Source organism: Hypomesus nipponensis, chromosome 19 (genome assembly GCF_054491055.1).
Source record: "Hypomesus nipponensis isolate SF chromosome 19, ASM5449105v1, whole genome shotgun sequence".
Lineage (NCBI taxonomy): Eukaryota > Metazoa > Chordata > Actinopteri > Osmeriformes > Osmeridae > Hypomesus > Hypomesus nipponensis.
In genome coordinates this window covers 14,032,354-14,057,505 of record NC_140379.1, presented here as the reverse complement: position 1 = coordinate 14,057,505, position 25,152 = coordinate 14,032,354, and the positions used below count along the sequence as shown (strand labels likewise).

At 46.9% G+C, this 25,152-nt stretch overlaps 1 protein-coding gene across 3 annotated transcripts in view; it reads left to right on the top strand.

Annotated features, from left to right (window-relative positions):
- Positions 1 to 25,152, top strand: part of znf536 (zinc finger protein 536) — a 150,204-nt gene that overhangs the window by 93,804 nt on the left and 31,248 nt on the right. For all 3 annotated transcript variants that reach the window (XM_084682861.1, XM_084682862.1, XM_084682863.1), the window contains 2 exons: positions 15,953 to 16,111; positions 22,355 to 24,079. In XM_084682861.1, the coding sequence (XP_084538987.1) occupies positions 15,953 to 16,111; positions 22,355 to 24,079 (1,884 nt within the window). The remainder of the gene's footprint in view (positions 1 to 15,952; positions 16,112 to 22,354; positions 24,080 to 25,152) is intronic.

Sequence of the window (25,152 nt, the reverse complement as noted above, 5' to 3'; positions counted from 1 at the left end):
ACCTGAGACGCGTCTGTACAACGTATAGATTTCTGAGACCCGGTCTCCAGAGAGAAAGACCTTTCTTCTTGTCTCGTCTCGCCTTTTCAATATCAAACCCAGCTAAAACCAAACTTCCAGACTTTTGATTTCATGCTTCAGCCATTGCAGTGTTACACAAGCCCAGGCCTCCTCCATCCCCCCACTGACTGAGTCTAGTTGCCCTGCCTGATTCAACAGCAGTACCAGTAGCTTTGGCCTCGCTAGCAGCATTCACCAAGCTGTCGGTTGAATCATGCTGGACTGTGCTTCTCCCTCTAGGCTCCAGATTGGCTGAACCTCCGCAGCGAAGCCCTGCTCAGGGTCTTCTAATTGGGCGGGCACTGACCTCCAGGGTCGCCTCTCCAAACGGTCCCCCTGGCAGACGTGCCTGCCCAGGGGAGGGGCCTGGTGCTGAGCCTGGTGCTGAGGCCTGGTCCCTGGTGGACTCGCGGGACCCTGAGTGGGCCGCTGGCGGGGACGGTGGCCCAGGCAGGATTGTGCGGGCGGGGGGCTTGTGTGCCCTGGCTCTGCAGCAGACGGAGGGTGGTAGCGTTGTCATTAGAGTGTCACGCTAGCAGGCTGATACAACTGACAGGGCCCCCGCCTTAGCGACGATTACCGTGGAAACCAGCTTTTTGATTCCGCCTGGTTCAGAAGGTCTGTGTGTGGGATTTTTTTGGGTTGCTTTTTCCGTTTGTCTTCTCCTCTCCTCTCGTGTCTCTCTCAGCCTCTCAAATTTTTTTCTCAATATCTCTCTCTCTCTCTCTCTCTCTCTCTCTTTATTTCCTTCTCTCTGCTATCTGTTTTTCTCTTTCAGTCTGTTAATTTGTGTTGTTTTAGCCTCTGTTGTGGTGTAGCCTGATGATAGGGCATCCTAGTCGTCTGTCTAGCCTGTCAGATTGAGACATGGGGGGAGGGTGGGGGGGTCTGTGGACCAGTGCCCCCGCCCCCTCTCCCCCCCAGCCCTTTGCCAGCTCCTCCTGGATGTCACCCTCCTGTCCCCCGGCTGGCCCTGTTTGCCTGGCCTCTGCCACTCTTTCACACATCTGCTCCAGAGTCAGCCACTTCCCCTCTCTATCTCCGCCTCCCTCGCTCCTTTCCTCCCTCAGTCTCAGTCTCTCCTTTTGCTTTATTTCCACTGGGAAGAACACTGACCTCATTTGTAAGGACAATAACCTCCTTGACTTTGGGGATTAAGACATGAAACCTTTGTGGATTAATTAGGTTTGGAGCTGAATTCATTTTGTCGCTATGGAATGCAGGAAGAAAGAGGGGAAAAAAAGACAGAACAGAACAGAAAAAAAATGAAAGGCTTGTGTGAGCCCACGGTTCGATTGTGTTCTTTGCTGTTTGCCCAGGTGGATATCATGAATCTGGGGCTCGTGCACTTCAAAGGATGTTCTGCTTGTAGAGCTTCTGCCTGCCAGGTCATTTTCTGTCCGACTTCACCGAACCACCTCTGCTACACAGTGACAGCTCCAGGTTCCAGATCTGTCTCGTCACATATAGCACACAGGAGGCAGCAGCGCTGACATCGCCCTAGGAACCATATTGTCTCAGTTGTCTTGGTAACAAAGCAAAGTGTTTGTTTTCCTAAGCTGTAGCACGCTCACAACTTAGACGCTTAACACCTATTGTTTTTTGTCAAGAGCATATGTTACTTGACTCTAACTTTCGTGTGAAATAGGAGCTGTTAGTTTGATGTTTGTTTACAGAAAAGCAAAGGTGTTTGTTTCACCGAAGGCGGAACAAAACAAGTGTTTTCTCCCGTTTTTCTCAATTTCTGTGAATACAAACAACAGCCTCTTGATCAGAGTCTCACCTTTAGGTTGTGAATGGCCCCGGGTACATAGAGGGGTCCTGGGTGAACCAAATGGCGCACATATGTTTGATTACACATTATGTTCAATTAACAGAATATCTAATTACATCTATCTAGTACCTCTCTCTTTCACTCCCTGCTTTAACTGTCTGTATCACGTTCATATCTATGTCTGTTTCTCACGGGCCTTTGAGTCGACAGTAACTCACGATGAGGACTGCTGTTGTCTGTGTGTGTACTCTACGTCCCAGTGAGTGATCTGAAGAAGAGCTCAGTCTCTCAATGTCAGGCCCAGTAAGCACAGGTCCTGATCCTCTCCAGCTAAGTCGATCTCCCAGGGCCCGGTTCCCAGCCCCAGATTAGGCCTCCTCATGCACACTAAAAGATCTCCTGCGGAGACCCAGCAATGACAGAGGGACCCAAGTCCAGAACCGGTGTCAAGGAAACAGGCGTCCGACAGCGGTGCTGTTTGACCTGTGACAACAGCACGATCAGGGCCTCGGCAACCATCCCCACTCAGACTGCAGTCCCAACTCCACATGAGAGGGGTCCACAGCTCCATCCTGTCTGCCTGTGGATGTGTGTGCCTGTCAGAAGTTAGCCGCTTCTCTCTGGAGGACACAGGTTTACCGGGGATTTTTAGGGGGGAGCTGGGAGGCCTCCCCAGCGATTCCTCCAGCCTCCCTCCTAAGAGCGCAGGCTCAGGATGACACGGGGGCTCAGTCCTGGCTGAGCCACGCGACACCCTCGTGGGGACGCAGCGGCCAAATGCCACCTCTCCTGGCGGCGTCTGCAGGTGAGAGGAATCAGGCAGACACAGCGCTAACCAGGCCAGGAGCAGGTATTACCTATCAGACACAGAGATGAGGATGGAGAAGCACAGGCAAATCCTGTTTAGTAGACTTGTCTCTGAATCACCCTCTCTCTCTCTCTCTCTCTCTCTCTCTCTCTCTCTCTCTCTCTCTCTCTCTCTCTCTCTCGCTCTCTCTCTCTCTCTCTCTCTCTCTCTCTCTCTCTGTTGCTCTTTGAGCTGGGGTCTCAGATTTCATACCTCTGCTGGTCCTCAGCAACACTGGATTTACTCTTTTGTCTTGTTGGTTTTCCTTCTTTTCATGTCTGGGAAACGGGGAGGGATGAGTAACTGGAAGTTTGGAAAAAGAAAAGTTTGGAGGACATTTCTGGATTATGTTCACAAGACACAAGCTGCTCACAGTGTGAACATGGCACTCTGTCAATGAGATCTATTTCCATGACGATTATTTTTATACACTGACAGTCGTAGTGCAGTGAACATAGCCCAGCAGAAACAAATCAAGTTTCCACCCTCTGACTCAAAACACCTCTTTCTGCAATTTTACAACAAATAGCAACACCACAGATAAGACATAAAATTAATGACAATATATCACCTTTTTTTTCTTCTTCTTCCATTTAGAATTCCTATTCTCCATTGGGTAGCCCCCCACAATGTGGAGTTGACAGTCGCGGAGCTCTGAGCGCGAGGCAGTGTTGTCTTAGCAAGTGCTCTCGGCTGCTCAGCGTAGCGATAAAGCTAACATCTGATGGCTCTCTGAAATCCTAACGTGTTGGACAGGTGAGATGCTGCAGCAAGCGACACTTTGGAGACGCGTGTTAGCACCATGTCACCGTTCCCCATCTGTACGCTCTCAAGTGTGTGTGTGTGTCAAAATTACAGCGCATTTCGAAATGGAACAGACAATCATTTCCATTACCTATCCAGTTTTACCTGCTTTAGTTTATTTCCCTAAACACATTACAAAGACCTCCAGTCAGACGCCCCGTCTCTGCTTGTTGGAAGTCAGACAGTATGGAGGTGCACTTCATCGTGGTTAACAGTGCTTCTCTAAGTACACATCCAGCTCCCCTATTTACCAGGCAACAAGTCACCACCAGTTACTTTGCCTTCTACTTCTTTATTCCTGAAGAAGCTTCCAGTATTGCATGTCCATGGCGTTCTCCTGAAGGGAGTGTTTCCTGCAGGCGTGCGGGGCGCTCGCTGGGCTGCTGGAGGGCTTTATGGGAGACAGAAGGGCTCTCCTCAGAGCGGGGCGCAGGGCCAGACACGTTGATGGGTTTTGGGGTGCATCTCCGTCTCGACAGAAACAAGCGAGGGAGAGAAGCATGCCATTGTTAGCTGTGTGCCGAGCACGGTGGCTGGTCTGAAGCCATATCTGTCTTAAACACACTATCGGACAAGGAATCTGGCGTCCAGAGAGATGCCACAATTTAACAAAAATAATTAAATTGCTATCTCGATGAGGGTGTATCTCGCTTATGTGATTTTGTATCAACAAAAAAACAAGACATCCATAGACAAAATGTACACTACTGTAACGTACGGTGACTTATCTAACCTGCTTCTGTAGGATGGAGCCATATGTGTTCACAAGATGCTTCCAAGCCTGTTACTGACGCTGAGAACACACAGCCCCCCCCCCCTCCCCCGCTAAATGAACGACACATAACGGGGATCGATGAGACCCTCCTAATCGCGTTAGACGTATTGTTGTAAAATACCAGCGCCCAGCTGGTGAGTCCTCACACACGTCTGTCTGTCTGTCTCCGTTTAGGAGATCAGGGCTCTCCACCTTTCTCTCTCTTTCTCCTCCTTCCATCCCTCACGCCCTCTCCTCCACCTCTTCCTCCCTCCATCCCTCACTGTCTCTCAATCTGTTTGTTTTCAGACCCGGGGAATTGGCCCAAATCCTAGGTATCACATATCTGACCATATTTCAAGCCGAAATTAAGCATGTAAAAACCTTTTCCCTTTAAAGGTCAGACATTAGTGCTGGTAAAAATTGATCTGTGGGTTTATGAATTTAGCCCTGTGTTGGAGCTCCTTTGTAATGGAAGATTCAGCAGGGGAAGCTTAACATTGCATTGTTTTGCTTTGACAACGCAGCCACGAGAGCTACTGCAGCTGTTCCACCCGCTCACAATGGCAGATTAATTAACACAATCATGTGGAGCTGGCTCAGACTCAACATGCAGGTCTGCTCTGGGATAGATAGGTAAATCCTATACAGGCCTTCCCAGACACAGAATATTCTTATGATGGTTTTCATAACTAGATATATATTTGGTCTGTGACTGGTCAAGTCCAAAAGCCCTGAGTAAAAGATGGCAGGTCTCGCTAATTGCTCTGAAGTATTAAAAGGGGAAGTGTGTGTGTGTGTGTGTGTGTGTGTGTGTGTGTATGTTGTACTGTATATGTGTGTTTATATTTTGCATGTCCTTACATGCATGTGTGTGTACAGTATGAGGGTGTGTGTATTAAGTGGATCCGTGTGTGTTTTTTGATATATATATGTGCTCATGCCTGTGTGTGTTGTCTCTCTATATTCCAGAAATATCTTCCTCTCTGAACTGCTGCCATAGCCATTAGCTGGTTTATCTCATTAGGATTCTGTAGGCCCACCCGTCTCTCTTTCTTAGTTAGTTCCCTGACATTTTCAACTGTCTATTATTCCTCCTGCCTTTCAGGTGCAATGCTGTGTAAATGGCAAGTCCAAAAATTATGTATCTTTTTCATACAGTTATCCATCAAAGGGGGGCCAGGAGAGGGATTGGACCCTGTGTTTAAATCATTACCCAACCCTGTGATCTTTCCCGATTGATCATATCACTCACATCCTCTGTCATTTATTATCATACCTCTTCTCTTTCTCTCTTGCCCGCTCTCTCCATCTCACTCTCTCTCTCTCTCTCTCTCTCTCTCTCTCTCTCTCTCTCTCTCTCTCTCTCTCTCTCTCTCTCTCTCTCTCTCCATCCTCCATCTCTCAGTTTTGTGCTTCAACCACAGTCTGTCGATATTTTAACCTTGGCCCATCCTCTGTGTTGATATAATGATCACTTAACAGTCAAGAGTAAGGCAAGGCAGAAATGAGGCCGACTGCGGAGTGAACAACAACACTGCAGCAATTATGTTTCTTTCAGCCCAAGCATTCTCACGTTAATGAAATCCCTTATCGTTGTACGGGGGAGGGGAGGGAGGACAGGTGCAAGAAATGTACAAGTGAGTTAATTCATCTTATTCTAGAAAATGGGAGGGAAAAAAAAATAAGAAAGAAAAAAACAAACATTCTGAAGTTAAAGTATGTAGGTCGTCACTCCAGTCTTTACTTACTATTCCTTGTGTGATTTCAGTTACATGCTGACCTACACTATTTTGGTTACCATTCTTTCAAGTTCAGGTTCATTTATTTGCTGTCATACGATCGAGCATAAACATTTACAGAGAACAATGATATTCTTACCTCGAAGTGTATAGGTGTACTTAGTACGTGGTGAAACCAGAGTTGGACACCAGGGGCAGTTTAGCTGCAGCGTAGCTGTAACCGTATTTGTAACAATACAAGTCATCGAGGATTTAAAAACTCCGGAAACAGGAGCTAGCTGTCGCATTGAACTTTTGCTACACGAACCATCAGCAATCACTGGCTGACTGTGGTAGTGGCTAGTGCTGTAATGACACTAATGCGTGGTGAGATCCTGGCTGCCTTTTAAAGGAAGCTATCTTATTGGAAACAGATCCGGGCCGCTGGGAGGCTGGCCCTGGCTCGTTTGATTTAATGACCCATTTCCCCTCCGCTCGTGCCACAAGCAGTTAACGACGGTCAGGGTGCCTAGAGGTGCTACACTGAGGGAGTGGCGGTGTGTGTGTGTGTGTGTGGGGAGGGGGGAGAGAGAGGTAGACAGAGCGGTAGACAGAGGGAGAGGGGGGAGAAAGGTGGAGGCAGGGGAGAGAGGGAGAGAGAGAGAGGGACTGTACACGCAGACAGTGGAAGGCTGCACGGAGGACGGGACACCCGTGGCAACCAGTAAGTAATCTGCTCCTGTATCTGATGTAACCAGTCGTCATGTGTGTAACCAGTGAAGCCAGGCAAGGGTAATATAATGTCACCATGGTTTCCCTATAAACCCTGCCATATGCTCTGTGTCTCCATACTGCCAGGTTGGTCTCTAGCTCTGTCAATCTGTCAGTCCACCCTGAGACCCACAGACACACTAGCAAAAGGGCATACAGTTCCCTGCAAAGCTATCATGAAGAAGTTAATAGAGCAGTACTGTACTAGCTCTTGATTGAAGTCTGGGACTTGTTTCAAACGTCTCCCTGTACCTGCTGAGCTTGGCTCTCCACTAGGGGCGCTGTCCTCGACCTTGGCCGCGGCAAAAGACCCAGGGCGAGACATCGTCAACTTTATTACCAAAACTTGAGCCCACTCAGTCATATCAAACCTAATGATCAATTATTAATATTCACAATCCTTGGCCTTGATGTAGGGAATATAGATATAGACAAGCGAGCAATTATGTGTTCCTCTCTTAGGGTTACAGTATGTTGAGTTTTATAAATATCTAACAGATAGTTCTTAGCACATGAGCATTATTGCCCTCTTATTACAAATATAAAGATCCAGATTAATTTGTAATTAGTCTTGAGATGGAGAGCCTCTGTAGATAAAGGATCCTAGCTTCCCCATTCTCCATCCCTATAAATGCTGATCTCTTAAAAAGAACAAATGCTCTGGGCTTGATAAAAATAGCTTAAGCCTGAATTGTTTGTTTGCCGACAAATGTAGACACATATGCTTGAATGGCCAAGCAGTACTAAGTAGGAAGTAAATGTGTTTTTCAATAATAAACTGTTGTTTGCGAGAGGGAAATGTTCATTGAATCAGATCAGTAGAACTGAACCCAGTTTGGACTTAATATGTTGAGAGTTATTTCCAAGTTTTAAGATCATTATTTAATGTTGCCTGGATAAACAGGGCCTGTTGTTCTTCATCACACATGCACTAGGAAAAGCACCATGAACGGAGAGAGAATGTCACCTTACAGTTTAGAACTCACGGTTGTAGTCAACGGTTTGTCCAGAGATTTGTGGGGAGCCGGTACCACTGAACTTGCTGTTAGGTGCCATTCCCCCTCAGAGGGGGAGAAAAAACACCATTCTTTAGGACCCAGAAGTGAAAGCCAACAGGAAGCCTTTTTGTTCTAACAAGCCAAACCCTAGCCATCTCCTGACTCTCAGAACCCCCTCACTCGGCTGTCTTTACTGAGTCTCTCAGTCATTTGCTCCGAAAACCAAACATCACCCACCAGATAAGGGATGACACACAGTTTCTTTGTTTTTTGTGATAGAATTACCAGAATAGTTTTTAGTTTTTAACGAGGGATGGAGGGGGTGGTGGTGGTGGGGGGTGAGGCTATTAATAGTTGAGTCATCAGTGTCTCAATGTTCCTAAATGGCAAATTGTTAGATCCCCAATGGTGATTATTACTCCCTGCCAATGACCTTCATATCAAATTAAAATTCTGGGAGTGGGACAGATCGTGGTCTTTAAAGGGGGTATGCGTGTGTGTGTTCCAGGACACACACAAAAATTGAGTCACACCTTGAAGTGTTTGTGTGTGGTTGTGGAGTACAGAGAAGTGTGTGTGTGTGCGCCGAAACAACAGTTTTTCCACTAATATATTTCAAGAGTGCTATACTCGCTCTTTCACAAGACGCACGCACGGATGGATACACACACACACACACACACACACGGCTGTTTAGAGCTGCAGTATAAATCTTTTTATTTCATTTTCCGAGACACTGGACAAGTTCATATAAGAGGAAAACGGGACGTGTCCTTGGTTGCTGGATTTACTAGCTGGCCAGACAGGATAGTTTCACACCCCACACCTACGCACCAAGACACCCTACCCACAATGCACCTGTCCTGCGTGGCCTTGTTAACTGTGTTCATCACCTTGGTGGTAATATATGTCTTTAAGTGCACATCTGTGTAAGTGGAGGCTATCGACCAGTGTACATTCCCCAACTCGATAATTACTCCACCTTAATATATGCCAGTAATGAGTCTTAATAGATTAATTTTCATCAATGTAGACTAATACCAAGGCTTGTGCTGTGTTTAGGTTCAATGCAACTGTGGGCATAGCTGATAGAGAGGCAAGGCTGTGTTTTACATGAGGATCCGTAACTGTGCTTTATGATTGCCTATTGTGCTTGTTGTTGATTCAGTGTGCTGGAAAGTGAATAGGAAATCAATGGTAGGGGAGCACAATCTTTTCTTCCCATTTAAAGGCACAGTGCAGGGGTATTGTTACATTGTGTTGTCCTAACTCAATATGTCCAGCAGTGGAGCAGGCAGAGTGTGAAGGCTGATGCCGGACTGGCACACCAGAGGCTCTGCGTGCCATGTGTCCTCCAGAGAGAATTCACCACTCACATACATCGTGACGTGATACCTTTTGATTTTGGATCCTCACGGTGCATGTGAGTCAGCTGTTCCACCCTCTCTCACCTCTCTCTCTGCCCCCTTCATCCCCCCCATCCTCCCTTCCCGTTATCCACCCATCTTCCCCGGTCCTCACCCGGCATCCATAGACAGCAGACATGAGGTCCAGTCAGCCTTCACTAATGATAACTGCTCACATCCTGCCAAAGAGACATGGTGTGTATGTGTGCGGGTTTGTGTGTGCGTGGACATGATGAATGCCCACCCAGATTATTACCCACCACCCTTAACACACACGCACACACACAGACACACACAGACACACACTATATCCCCAAATAACGCCCACATTTGTCCCCTCAGTGTCTGACCACGTCTGTTCCCTCTCGTGATGAAGGAGACAGAGGTGGACCCCCCCCCTCCCCTTCTGTGTGTGATCATCCTGCTAGAATGATAAAGTTAGTGAGACATCAGTGCTCCTTCAGACGCGTGTGTGTGTGTGGGGTGCGCGTGTATCGGTGTGTTTTGTGTGTGTGTGTGTGTGTGTTTGTCTTTTTCCAATGCTCTTTGAAGCCTGAAACAGACTTGAGAGGGGGAAAACAAAGATGGGTCGGTGCCAGGGAGAAACTTATGGCACCGCTCCTCTTCCCCTCGCTCGACGGAGGCGAGGCCTTTACAGAGGGAGAAGCACCTTCTGTCACTGGCGGGGGAGGGGTGGAGAGAAAGAGCGATGGAGGGATGAGGACCGTGTGGACAAGACCCAGTGTTTACACCTATCCTAAAACAACATCATGCGAAAACCTCCTTGATAATCCGTTGGTATCAGTGAACACAGCGTATGGGAGTGTGTGGGTTTATCAAGGCTTTGGAAGTGCTTCTGTAATCTCTGTTTCAGACTGTGTACCACCTGTGTGGAATATCCCTAGGAGGTTGGTTTTTAAAACATTTTTTTTTAATGTTTTTTTTTTTTTTTTTTTTTAGCTACGAAGCTGTAGTTATTTTAGGTCAAATGGCCCCATCTCCCGATAGATTTAAATTTATAATCTATAAATTATACCTGAAATAGATTAAGCTGAATTCCCCTTCCCTTCATCAATCTAATAACCGTAGCGATGCAGGAATGAATGGGGCCTGAAATGCAATTTATGAAAATATCCTCTTTCATGAGGTAAAGGTGGGCCATCTACTCTCTTTCTCTCTCTCCCCCTCTCTCTCTCTGTCTATGTCCCCCCCCCCCCCTATAACTGTGGTTGTAGAGAGACCGGTGGCTAATAAAAATAAATGTTTGTGATTAGCATCTCTGCAGCACAGGTGCATGTTTGTTGCAAGGGGAGGCATGTTCATTAATTTTCCTCCATGAAAAGTGCAGTGCGCCATAAACACCCAGTCCAGCGCCCACTCGCTGATAAATGAAGGCACAGATTGTTAATGTACCATTGTACTGCTCAGCCTCACAGAGCTTTAAAGAAACACTCCTGCCAAGTACACACACACACACACACTTTTGGCCGGAGGTGTAGCAGGCAGCATCCCCTTTTCAGGGTCTACATTACACAGACCGACTGACTCCTTCTTTCACCTTACACGTGGAATCTTGGGTGTTATATAGTTAACACACACATGCACACACACACACTCACACAGCTGATTACCGTATATGTGTGTATGACCCAACACAACACAAAAAACTGTTGGTGTTGAATTGAAATGTTTGGCCTTTGGTACCCACAATAGCCTGGCATTAAGCTGCTAAAATAATTGTCCTTACTGTTTTGAAAAAAAAAAGATTATTATCTTCATAATTATGTACTTCATATCTGGTTTAATCTCCCTTCCTCAATCTGTGTGGACATGCTGTAGTTGGCAGATTTACTGTGAGTGTGTGTGTGTGTGTTTGTGTAAGTATGTGTGTCTGGATGCATAAAGGCAACATCAGATTAATGCTTTCATAAAATTATTGTTATGCTAGTTTGATAATAAAATGCTTTTTATTTTTTTGTTATGTTTTTCTTGTCAAACTTGCGATGATAAAAATACAACAACATTATTTTCATTATGATGCTTAGAGCATGAAAACCCAGAAGTCTAGCAGGGGACAAAGAAAAACAAAATCTCCAAAATGTTTTTTCAGAATCTGTGAAAAATGTTTTATTAAGGGAGAGCTGAACACCTGCCTTAAAATGTCGTTTCAACATCTCCCGAATGCCATTTTGCTTAATTGACTTGGAAATGGCCCAAATGTATTGCTGAATGCAGTCTAATTAATATTAATAATAAATGCCATTATTAACATCAAAGAACATCTGGTGCCCCTGTTTACCCGAGCGCCTTATATGTAACACTCTTCCAGCCTGTTTTCATCTCACAAACATCACGGGGTAAACACTCTACCAGTTTCTCAGTTTGATTTATTTTTTTGTTATTTTTGTTAGTTATGGTCACTGTGCCAAAATTTGTCCATAGTCTTGAAGTATGCATGAATGTTATCTCTCTCTCTCTGTATATATCCGTCTCTCTCTTTCTCTCTATCTCTCTCTCTATGTGGTCTAGACCTGGTTGCTGGGATACCTTGGAGAGGTTTGGGTCCCCGATGTCTTCCTTTTCCTTAAAAAAAGTGCTTGGAGCAGCATCTGCACTCTGTAGCTGCCCAAAGAGTTTTACATTCATAAATCACACACTAAATAACTTGAATCTAAAATTTCATTAAGTAGTCCTTGTCAGGTAGTAAAAGCAGGGGATAATGCAGTGGTGTTTAATGATAATTGGTGTTTGGTTAATAAATTCTGCGAGTTCAGATTACTCTCTAGCTCTGGCTAGAATGCTAGCATCAGCAGTGTAACTAAACCTCAAATTGATTAACTCGCATGAACCAGACGTTCACAAAGATGGCACACATCCAAATAAAGAAAGAGGGAGAGAAAGAGAGAGAGAAAGGGAAGGAGAGAGAGAAAAAGGGAAGGAGAGAGAGAGAGAAAGAAAAAAAGGGAAGGAGACAGATATAGACAGGGAGAGGCAGAGAGAGGCATAGGGAGGGAAGGAGAGAGGGAAGGAGAGAGAGAGCATCAGCCGGCTGGTGTTGTGTTGCTTCAGCGTAAGGAAATCATCTCCCCATGGGCGCATTTTTAAAAGCCTAATGCCTTTCAAATGATGTCATCACATTTTATTTTCTCTCTGGCTCTCTCCCTCTTTCTCTCACTCTCAAAATCTGTACATTTCCTTTATTTGTTTTGTTCTTTATGTCAGCATTTGGTGATATGGAAGGGCACTGGCATTTACGAGAGAGAGAGACAGAGAGACAGAGAGAGAGAGAGAGGTAAATGAGTGAGAGGTAGAGAGAGAGACATATTGTGTTTTATTACTCTTGTTTAGTTTTTTTTTTTTAAGTTTTTTTTTTTCTTCTTTTTTTCTAAATTTTATTTCCTGAAAGTGATATCACAGTAATCAAGACCACAGGACATTACGGCTGGATGTGTGATTGAAAGAGCACCATTAAGGAAGCAGCTCGCTCCCCCAGTTGTTGCTTTGTTGTTGTTGTTTTTTCCATTAATGGGAACAGGGTGTGGTCTGCCGGGAGATGCTGCTCGTCCTGTCCCAGAGGGGACACACACACACACACACACATCCCATACTTGCATGCGCTCATATGCATGGCCAGGCAAACAAAACATAGATTAACGCCCAACATTAAGCATGCATGCATGCACGCGCACATACACACACACACACACACACACACACACACACAACACACATATATGCTTGGAAGGGCAAGCAGAATATATAGATTCACACAACATTGAGCATGCAAACACACACACACACACACACACACGCACACACACAGTTACAGCAGGCCTTCTCTGTGTGCCAGGGCTCTAGTGCTTGTCTGTTTTCCCATGGTGTGTTTCTATGGGGGTTTGTACTGTCACTCCAGCAGTGGCTGTGTGTTGGGTGTCAGAGATCTGGAGCGAGTGGAGCTGACAGCAGCCAGCATGACTGATACTCTTGCCGCTCCCAGATGGCCTGTACAGCTCTGCTCCAATCTGATCCCAGCCCTTTGTTCTGTTATGTTCCATTACGTTTGGACCAGGCCTAGACAGAGAGAGGAGCAGCAGAAGAGCTGCTCTCAGATCAGAGACGGTGAAGGATGAGTGCGTTGCTCTGCGACGGCGTTTGACTGGTAGGTAACCAGTCGAACGCGCCGTCCAGGCCGTGTCATGACTGAGGCTGCTGGGATAGCAGGAGAGTCAGGATCGTAGTGTGAGTCAGAGGCCAGAATAGCTCCAATAAAACAGCTACTTATCAGCCTATTAACCAATGTTCAGTATACAGAACATGAGACATTTTGACTCTGGTGATTCACAAAAGTCTATACAAACAGAGAGCGCTTGATAATAGCATTGTCTTCTCTGTATAGATTGATGTATGGACGACATTAGACCCTTGGAGCTTGTCTGTACTGTCATCCCTGAGACGTAGCCAGTAGAGTTACGGTTTCAGGCATCAACAGGTTTCAATATACCAAGCCCATGGCTCGCCTGGGACAATCATTTTAATCTTGTGTCTCTTACAGATATTCTTTTTTCCTTTTTTTCTTTGCATAAAAAGGGCTAGTGGTGAAATGGATAATCAATACAGAGAAAATAGTTGTAGGTGGCTTGTCTTTGGTGGATCTCTCTCTCTTCACAGACACCCAGCGCTGAACGATGAAGCATAATATATGAGGTGACCTTCAAATGTCATAAATGTGTTGTGCAATAAACTGTCAATATTTGTGGTTATACGGAGCAGGATGACTTTTACAGTAATTGGAACAGCCGTATTAAAAGCTGGGGATCAGTCAGCTGATTAAAGACAGCCACGCTGGACTCCTGTCGCCTGGGACTAGTTCTCTCTCACACACACACACACACACACACACACACACACACACACACACACACATGCACTGTAAATACACTGTTTGTGTTCACTTAAAGAAAATGTGTGTGTGTGTGTGCGCGCGAGTGTATGTGTGTGTATTTGTACCCCTGTCTCTGTATGTCTGAAGAACATTCATTATTTAGAGACTGTTAAACGCCAGGAGAGTCTGCTCTCATCTTCGCTGTGGTGTATCTCCCTCGTACAGGACCTCTGTTAACCCCAACACACACAGGGCGAGCAAAGGGTGTGTGTGTGTGTGTGTGTGTGTTTCTGTGGGCAAGGGGAGGGGGGGGGGGTTAAGCTGTGTTTTTTAGAGTTTTTAATTCTGCCCCATCTGGGGTGGGCAGGTGGACCCTTGTCTGCTACATGACATGATGAAACTCTGCCAAGAGGGGGATATGTAGTGTGCTGCTAAATATGGTTATGAGGGCCTTAGTTACAGGACAGTATTGTTCAGTATGTGCACATTGACTGGAGACATGTGCAACAGGGTCTGGGTCAACTTGAATTCAGTGCAGTAGGAAAAGGGCTCGACGTGAATCCAAATGAGATGCGGGAACCACAATGGTGTCCATTGCTACTTGTGGAGGTTAGTTGAAACGGGGATTTAGGATTTTACCGGTGACGCTCCCATCTTTAGTGGCGCGGTGTGTGTTCACCATGAGGCCACGCATGATCATGTGCTCAGGGCTTGTTAGCAGCAGGGAGACTTGCTGACTTCAGTCTTTCTTTTCTTGAAACCTTATTTGACTCCTAACAGAGGAGGGGTGGGAGTAAGAAAGGGACGGATTAGCCGAGCTACAGTACTGTAGGAAACACTCCGGATTCTGTGGCGTGGTTTCCCAAGTGCGTTCATACACTCACGCTTACACACGCACAAATACGCTCACACACACACGCTCAATCTATATCATGTGGCTTGTTATGGGGGGAAAGGGGGAATACAGGAACACTTTTAACCTTATTTGTGCTGTGGTGGATCACGCGCTTACTGATTTGAAAGAAGCATTGGTTTATGTTTGTGCAGGGGAGGGGGGGTGGGGGGGGGTACATGAACAATCAGGATACTTTTACCCTGCTGTACATCACTACATAGCTCCTACTGATCTTTGATCAGGTCATGTCAAGTTGATTCTCTATAAATGGGTCATTCTGCTAATTTCAACAATATTTTACCAGTTGCAGCTGTCCTTCAAGGAAAGGCCTATACATTTACACAGAGACAATGACATACTGCACCTGCCTTCTAATTGTGCCTCCGTCGACTGTTTCTAAATCTGTTTGAGTTCATCTGCAGATTGAGGGGTTGATTATGCGAGGCTAACATAAGGATGGCTTGGTTTGTGTATTAGTGTCGGCACTGCCAGGGTGGGGTCAGGCCTGTTATCACCCGCTCAGATCTCTTGACAGCGGTGACGCTACCTGTTCCACACAGGAGCGCCATGGAGACGAGCCGCGGCCCCGCTGCTGACACAGGCCTTTCTTTTCTTGTATTGTTCATTTCAACACAATCCGCCATATGCTACCAGGAGTTGATGATAGCGAGGATAAAACCTTCTGACGCTCCTCAGGAGAGGAGACCAAGGGAGTGCATGGGGGTGTGTGTGTGTGTGTGTGTGTGTGTGTGGAGGGGGTCGGGCTGGCATTTCTAAAGAAGCCTGTAAAGCTTCTGAACTGTCAGCGTTCTGTCAGTTTGAAATGGGTGGGAAAAATAGCGACTCACGTGAACCCATTGAAGTGTTTGACTTTGTGTGGTGTTAGCACATTTGGGTGGGAGGAAAAGGAGGGGTTTGGGGGGGGTGGGACAATGGGAGAAGAAGTATGTTTTCTGACGTGCCGAAGATTTGAAGTGACACTCAACACTTCTCTGTTTTGTTTCTGTGTTTGTCTGTGAATTTGTGCGCGCCTGTTCCAGATGTAGGGGATGACCAGGGGAAGGTGGCAGGGCCCATGCAGCAGCCCCAGTCCCAGCATCGTGACCGGAGCCTGGGCTCGGCCATCAAGGACTGCCCCTACTGTGGCAAGACCTTCCGCACCTCCCACCACCTCAAGGTCCACCTGAGGATACACACAGGTGAGTGGCTCGGCCAGGTCCCCACTCTGCAGGGGGGGGGGGGGGCTCTGCTGGTATCCACTGTTCTCCTGCTGTGATGGATGCCACGGCTCCTCTTGGCAGCTGTTTGTAGGAAGAGATCTCCAGTCTGTGTTTCATAACGCATAGGATACCCACCCACATAGCTACTAGGGATAGTAGAGTAATGATGTGGGCATTGTCCACTGGTCGGACATCCAGAGGTGTGCGTGTGTGTGTTTCCGTGTGTGTGTGTTTCCCTGTGTGTGTTTCCCTGCGTGTGTTCTGCTGTGGTACTCCACTGCGAGCTAGAGATGCCCCAGTAACTATCCAGGTTAATGTGGCAGGTATGACCATCATGTGAGGTCACCTTTCTCCAAGGACGTCTGGCCCAACGAGCCGTCCACTCCCTCTGAAGGTCACCAGGCTGCCATGGAGACCCACGGCATAATGCGACTGTGCGAGTCAGCCCATATCACACACACGCCAAAGGTCACGACCCTTGGGAAGATCAGCGTGGGGTCACTCCCCAGACTGTGCTCTAGTTACCCAGCGGAGGGGGCAGAGTTATTTTTTTCCGTAGAAACAGCTTACTATGCCTCGCTACGAGACCCTGCTCACGTTGAGCTGCTTTCCTACTCAGATTAGGCCCAGCTAAGATAAAGCACATAGTCATGGAAATCTCATGGCTTTATAAGACCTAAATCTGTTTCCACCCTGCTTGTGCTCTCTTAGCTGGTAAGCGCACGTACTGTAAATGTTCCCTAACAGCCGGCTGTCCTTAGTCTCTGACCTCTCTGAGAGAGAGAGAGAGAGAGAGAGAGAGAGAGAGAGAGACACAGAGAGAGAGAGACACAGAGAGAGAGAGAGAGAGAGAGAGAGACAGAGAGAGAGAGAGAGAGAGAGAGAGAGACACAGAGAGAGAGAGAGAGACACAGAGAGAGAGAGAGAGAGAGAGAGAGACAGAGAGAGAGAGAGACACAGAGAGAGAGACAGACACAGAGAGAGAGACAGACACAGAGAGAGAGAGAGAGAGAGAGAGACACAGAGAGAGAGAGACACAGAGAGAGAGAGAGAGAGAGAGAGACAGAGAGAGAGAGAGACACAGAGAGAGAGACAGACACAGAGAGAGACAGACACAGAGAGAGAGAGAGAGAGAGAGAGAGAGACAGACACAGAGAGAGAGAGAGAGAGACAGACACAGAGAGAGAGAGAGAGAGAGAGAGAGAGAGAGAGAGAGAGAGACACAGAGAGAGAGACACAGAGAGAGAGAGAGAGAGAGAGAGAGAGAGAGAGAGAGACACAGAGAGAGAGAGACACAGAGAGAGAGAGAGACACAGAGAGAGAGAGAGAGAAAAGGAAAAATAGAAAATAGCGTGTAATCCTGAAGTCGCAATGAAGGCATGGTTGGAGTGAGTACTCGCAACTTAAAAAGGAAATCTCTTGCAGCTGAGGAAATCAATGCTAGCTTTTATTTGCAGTATTTTTTCTTCCCTCCGTGTGCTCTTAAAAGGGAAAGGGGGAGACCACCCAAAACGCAGACCCCACCCCCCCTCCCTGCCTTCACAAGAGGCACATACCTCAGGTCTGGAGAGGAATTAAGGAGCAGGGAGTAGCGAGGCAGTACGCTGGTGTACTGACATAATTAGTCTCCCTGTTCTAAATGGTGTCCCCGTGTTAAATAGCACATCCAGGTCACAGAGAGCAACATCAGCCTCGGGTATTCTGAACCTTTCACCCCTCTCAAAACCTGACTGTGTGTGCATGTGTGTGCGTATGCGTGCCTGCGTATGCGTGCCTGCGTGCGTGCATGCAGCTGTTTACGTGTGCCGAAATCTGTTACCTAACAGTAGGGGGTGGTTGAGTTATGTCTGCTTCGAGTGGTCCAGTAAGGGTCCCCAGAAGGGCCATATTTCACTGCAGAGGAAACACAAGGCTCATCCCTGGCTGTACGTTAAGTCACTGAGGCCCGGAGCTGGGAGGGGGGGGGGGGGGGAGGCCTTACCCGGCACACAGACCCACACAGCTCCTCATGCTCTCTGATGCACCATCAAGATGGGCCCTTTAAATCATCCCAACGAGATCAGATGGACTGCAGGTCGACGCAGTGATTACAGCCAGACGATGACTTTTAAACGGGACAAGGATCCCATCCTCGGTGACAATGAAGAGACCCTCCCGGATGACGAACTCTCCCTCGTTGCCCCTAATGTGTTCTGATTCCACAGCAGTGCCCGCCTCGCGATCGCCTCCCTGGCATTGTGCAACACAACGTTAGATTAATGACTCGCTAACATTTTGTTGAAAGGAATGAAGTGAATTTAAATTTCTCTAAAAGTTAAAGAGCTAATGTTACAGTATTAATTTCCTCTTGAACAGTGAGTGGGAAAATATCCATTAGCGAAATTAAGCACAGTTTCTAGGTAGCTAACATTGTGAGCCATACAGTGTGAGGCCACAGTTAATGAACACTGCAGAGGGTGATATTTCATTATACAAATTAATGCTCACATTTTAATGGGAAAGTCACATAATGAATCTAGGCTTCAGTGACAGCAATTAGAGACACAGATTGTCCCCTTCTGGACAAGGCATATTTAGCAGTAAGCAGCTGTGTGTAAAAAATAAAAAGGTCCTTGCTCTTGACAATGGCTCCGCATAACTTTAGGGGAAAGAACCAATAAGAGTTTGGGCTCACCTTTCAGAAGGGACAGAGAGGGAGTCGGGCCTTGCCCAAGTCACTTAACCTCAACCTAACCTTGTAATCACAATGAATCAGAGGGGACCCACAGCCTCCCACTGCATCTCTCTCTCATTCCCCCTCTACTCTCAACCTCTCTCCCATGGATGGTTCTCTCCTTTTACAGTACATGTCTCTCTCTCGCTTTCCCTCTCCCTCTTTCTGGCTCCCTCCCTCCCTCTTTTTTGTCATGCTCTCAGTCATGTTCTCTCTATTTATCTATCTCTTTAATTCTGTCTTTCCATCTTTTATTCACCAGCAGACTAGTTCTGTTCTGCATGTTACCCAACTCTGACTCATTTCCTAGCAACAACATACAGTCATTTCATCTTGTGTTGCTAACCAACAGGCCTGATTATGCACTTGTCACACGCTTCTGTCAGTGGAAACTGTTTTGATACACACATAATTATGAGATTAACTTTAATTTAAGGTTAAACTTCCTCTTCTGAGTCTTTTAAAGTCGTTAACCCAGATGTACTTTGAGTAACAGCTTCTTTTTAAATATTTCTCTTGCTTTCTCTCTCAATCTTCTCATTCTTTCACCCCCCTCGCTTCATGGTATGCAAGCGGCCTCTCGCTAGTCTGTAAAGCCATATGGAAATTCATCTTAAAGTATGTCATATCTATTAACTGTTTTAATTGCCCCTCTGTAGGCTAAGGGTGTTTACTCAGAGCTGTTACTATGGTACTGTGACAAATCATACAAATCCAGATGAAATCAGTTTGAGCATATCTGCTTCAGGAGGACACACGCATGTTTGTGTTACTATCCTAGTGAGGACTAACCATTAACTCCCATTCAAATGTGTGTTATCCCTAAGCCCTAACCATATCCTTAACCCTTAATGTAAGCCGAACACTAATTATAACCTTTACCCCAAACCCCCTAGAAATAGCACTTGAAGTTGTGGGGCATGATAAATTGTCCCCACCCGGTTTGATCTTAGTTTACTCTCCTTGTGGCACTTCTGGTCCCCACAAGTGTCGTTCAACAAGACCGCAGTCACACACACAAACTCATATTCCAATATTGGGAATATTACATTTATAGATAGTATGTTTCATAGCAATCTTAATATTTCACCAAGTGGCCATGTACATAATTTGTTCCTGGAATATGTTAGGAATTTCATTTGTTTAAACAAATATGAAACACAGAGACTCATATCTATCTTTCAATATTTGTTCTAAACAATTATACTAATTTTGTACTTTTGTTTCTTGGTGATCTGCTGTGTTGCATAGAGGTTGTGCTGTTTGCACTGAAATCAATTAAAAGTGGATTAACGGGTACATAATGACCTTTAGCAGTAAATTGTGTGTAATGTTGCAAGGCAGGATACAGTATATTCCCCAGATGTCACACATGCCCCTGATGCATGATAGAGCAGATGTCTCAGCCAGTCCAAATGGCTCTCACACATTTTCTACCCAAAACACTCACGCACAAACACAAGCGTGCCCATATACACAGAAAAACCCTTCTTTGTAAGACACACTGATTAATATGCAGTATTGCATTTCAGCAAGTTCAGCACCAGCACAGTAAAATAAGTGCAATTTATATTTAAGAAAGGGAACGATAATCTCAATTGTTTTATTTTATTTTATTCCTAATCACCAGTAGCCTCAAAGACAAAAAAAAGAGAACAAGAGTTGAGTAAAAAAGCAGATCAGTGTAATTTCACTCTAATTTGAGGCCTAGAATATCATTTTGTCCAGTTAGAGGAATTGAGAATGATCATTTGCATCAGGGACGTTTCCTTATTAAATCAGCTCATGCTGTTGTTAGCCTGCTCAGAGGAGAGCCACTTATTGGGTTAAAAGCTCATCTCACATCGTTTATTTTGAATATACTGTACTGTGTGCTGCAAACTAGGTCTGGTGTAAAAATTAAAAAAAAATCTCTCTCACAGATTGTTCTCTTACCCTCTTTCTGTTTATTCCTTGCTCAATTCATTGTCTCACACACTCCATCTTGCTCTCTAACTCTTTTCTTTCCTTTTGTCGCTGGTATCAATATGATATTGAGTGTGTGTTTGTGGTCCTGTATTTGAGAGTTGTGCAGTGGGTCTGCAGATCTCAGAGTCTTTTTCTGGAATGCTGCCCTCCAAATAATGATAAATTACTTGAGCAGTATGCCATTTGCTAATTATATCCGTGATTTACTACAGAGCAGGACTTAAATCATTCAATCCAGCCTTGCGTAACAATGCAACATTTTCTTTTTGGTTAAAAATGGTTTCCATGTGTATAATCTAAACACGTTATAACTATATATACACACACAGGACTTGACAAACATCCCTTTATTCTTGATCTAGATTTTGTTTTTATATTTTGTCTCCCAAAATCCCTTTCAATCTGCAGACACTTTATCTGCATGACTCCTCCACAAGAAATTCTCTCCAGTAACTTTTTACATGTTTAAGAAAATCAAGCTTTGCATTTTTGTTTAGCGTTTAATGACTCAAAATCTGGCAGGAAATCCAAGCCTATTATAATAGCTAGCAGGATGCAATTTATCTCACCATAAGAAACTTATCTTTCTAAAGGCAAGGGAGATCCACTTTTGGCAGAATTATGTTTTTGTTTTACCATAATCAAGGACTGTCATGAATATGGATCTGAATTGCACAGTATATGTCTATGTTCAGTGTTCTGCTTCTTCCAATATATAATGTATATGGATCTGTATATATTCCACAGTAATTAATGATGTTCTCAATCATATGGTTGCACTAAAAGAGGCTTGCAGCAAAACATACATACATGTGGCTCCCATCTGGTCACTTTAGCTCATTCAGAACTCTGGCTCACTTCCTGTTCCAGCTTTATATCAAGGGACCTCCTTAGTTTGGTCCACTATCTCTGGATTTGCAGAGAGAGAAAGAGAGCAAAGAGAGTTAGCCTACAAAGAGAGAGCAGTGAGAGGGAGAGACATAGAGAGAGAGTCTGGGAGGGTGGTTCTTGTGATTTAGACCTCACTATGATACACTGCAAATAGAGACCGTCTGCGAAATCACAGTCTCATCACTAGAGCACGGAGGCCTGAAAGCCTACAAGGCCAAGACAGAGACCCAAAGCTGACCCACCCCTAATGCAACACTGATCCCCTGCCCCCCCCCCCCCCACACACACACACACACACACACACACAAACAACCTTCCCCCCCATACAAACAGAACAGTGATAACATTGAGACAGTCTTGCTGTCAGTCGAAAATATTATCTATGGTAGTGGACTGAGAGCACCATATGGTGTGCCTGGTTCTTTATGGTGTCGACGTGAGTGATGGCTCACTTGGAGGAGCCGGATCGACCCGTATTCACATGCCAATCTCCAAATGGAGCAGAGCAGAGGGAAGAACACTGTTGACTGAATACTGAATGGTGTTGGATGTTTGTTTTTTTACATCATTGACTGTTGTGGTTGTTCACAGTTTGTTTTCTCTATCCCTCTCTCTGTCACTCTCTGTCACTCCCTGTCTCTCTTTACCAGGAGAAAAGCCGTACAGATGCCCTCACTGCGACTACGCCGGGACACAGTCTGCCTCTCTGAAGTACCACCTAGAACGCCATCACCGCGAACGGCAGAATGGCGCCGGGGGCGTGGCCTCCTCCGGTCACGGCCCCAACTCTGAGCACAAGGAGGATCATGGGAAGGGCAGCGGCGGCGTCTTCGCCCGGCCTGATGTCCTGCGTGGAGTCTTCAAGGGCATGCCGTCCAACCTGGACTTCCGGGGCGCCCCACTCCTGCCGCATCAGTGGGCCGCCCCAGGCATGATGTCACCGAGAGACCGCGAGAGAGACCGCGAAAGGGAGAGGGATCGCGACCGCCACGACGCGTCCTCCTCTGAGAGCATGAAAGGCGCCGACGGCCCCTCTTCCTCCATCGCTTGCGACAGCCCTGCCAGCTTCTCCGACCTCGGCCGGGCCTACCAGAGCATGATGGGAAATGGAGTCCATTTCCAGGGCTCCCTGCAGGCCTTCATGGACAGCTTCGTGCTGAGCTCCCTGAAGAAGGACAAGGAGAGCCAACAGCAGCAGCTCCGCTCCCAGCACTACTATGACAACGGAGAGCCCAAGGCCAAGCGCCCGGACCCGGGAGACGAGCGGGCCGAGGCCAAGCCCTCGGAGCGACCCAAACCCGGGTCCCAGTACGAGCCCCTTGACTTGTCGGTGTCGGTCCGGCCCGACCAGGCTTCACTCCCTGGGTCTTCTGTCACCATCCAGGACAACGTGGCCTGGTACAGCTGTCTGTTCTGCTCCTTCTCCACAGCCTCCATGGAGCTGATGGCTCTCCACCTGCAGGCCAACCATCTGGCCCGGCCGCAGCGCGCCGAGGCAGGCAAGGAGCTTCACGGAGACGCCTCCAACCACCCCCTGTCCACCTCCACCCCCAAGGCCCCAACCCTGAACCCAGGCCTGCTCCACGACAGAGAGGGTGACGAGAAGAGCTGGAGAAACCACATGGATTCACACCCTGGCCTGGGTAGCTACCAGAGCGACTTTTACCGGCAGTATGGAGGCATGTATGATGGCACCTCCAGGGCACAGGGCCTCCAGGGGTATGGAGCTCCAGGGGTATCCGTCCCAGGGATAGACCTGCCCAGCCAAGCCCCAGGAGGAGGGGGTATGGCTGGGGATGAGGCCTCTGACAGGGCCTCCTGCGAAGAGGCCGAAGACCAGGGCCAGTCCGATGAAGATGAAGGAGGAAGGGGGGCCGAACGCAACATCACCCCCCTCTCCGCCACGCCCAAGGGACAGCACTCGGACGACGAGGAGGACCACGAGATTGAGGAAGAGGACGGCGGGGAGGATGGAAGGATGGAGATGGAAAGAGAAGATGACGACCTGGCCAGCGATCGAATGCCCAAGCAGAACCTGAACCAGAACCAGACAGAGTCAACTCCCCCACGAGACGCCCTGAGGTCAGGAGCCGGCTCCTCCTGTCTGAACCCCCAGGGCCCCTTCCTTCCCCATGCCCAGAACCAGCCTCCATCCCTGGAGAAGCAGTGGCAGCAGGGCCTGGGCCTGCTCTCCTCTGGGGGAGCCCCCCCTGGGCTGCTGAAGCCCGAGCAGGCCCATCTTGAGCAGCAGATGAACATGCTGTCTGTCCTGAGGGCCTACAGCTCCGACAACCTCGCAGCCTTCAACGGCCTGGGGAGCAGCTCCAACACGGCCGGAGGAAGCGCTGGTGCCATGAAAAGGCCCGATGCACCCGGTGAGTGTGTATATGTGTGTGTGGGCGTGGGCGTGCTTGTTTGTGTAAGTGTGTGTGTGTGTGTGTAACTTGTACTGTATCCACAAGGCAATCGACTGATCCCTGTGACCCCTCTTTGCTCCCCTTTTCACTTTCATGATATTCGCAAACCATCATACCCCCCCCCAAAAAAAGAAACTCAAAAATTGCTATTAAAGTGATTTCAACCTTATTTCAAGCAAGTTTAGAAGCTATTGAACTGGGCGAGTAGCAACAGATTAATCTTTATTACACGTTTATATTACTGAGCCAGTGGTGTCTGTCCCCATCCTGTGCTGCAGAGCAGAATAACCCTGTCTCCCAAAGAGCGGGACCTCAGCCCCCCATGTCATCTCCTCCACACAGCCCCTAACTATCTCAGCTCTCATAAAGCCCGCTCCCAGAAGCCCATTACTTTATAAAGCCCAGAGATCTATGACCCTGTGAAAAATGAACTGTCAGCTTTCATGATTCTGTTAAGGTTACAGCCACTCCTTGAGACTGCACTGGGTGTTTCCTTTTTTCTTTTTTGTTATTTTTTTTTTCTTCTTCGTAGTGTCGTTTTGGCCGATGAAAAGATGTGTAATGCATTGTAGAGATCAAGGCTGAACAGGGTAGGGGAAGGAGGAGGAGAACCCAAATACATGCTGGAGCAGTGGACATTCTGGACACAAAACTACAACTGGTCAGATATGTGTTGGATTGCTCCTTTTGCAGGCAGAAACTGTATTCTATCAAACCCACATGTGCGTATTTAATAGGTACTGTAGCTGCTATTTCCAGTATTCATCATCAATAAAAGGAACTAGATAACTTACTAGATACCACTGGACGTGTTTATCTCTGAGCTGACTTCTTAAAAATACTTTTGTGAGCGCGGGAAGTTTGTGCATGCAGCACAGATAAGTATAAACTGCAGTGCAAGCTAGATCTTTTGTGCTATTGTTGATACTAGAACATAAATATTGAATATTGCATTCATTCAATATGCTATTCATTAAATGTCACCCACGCACATAGACTCAGTGTGTATGTGTGGTTTCTCAAGCCGTGAG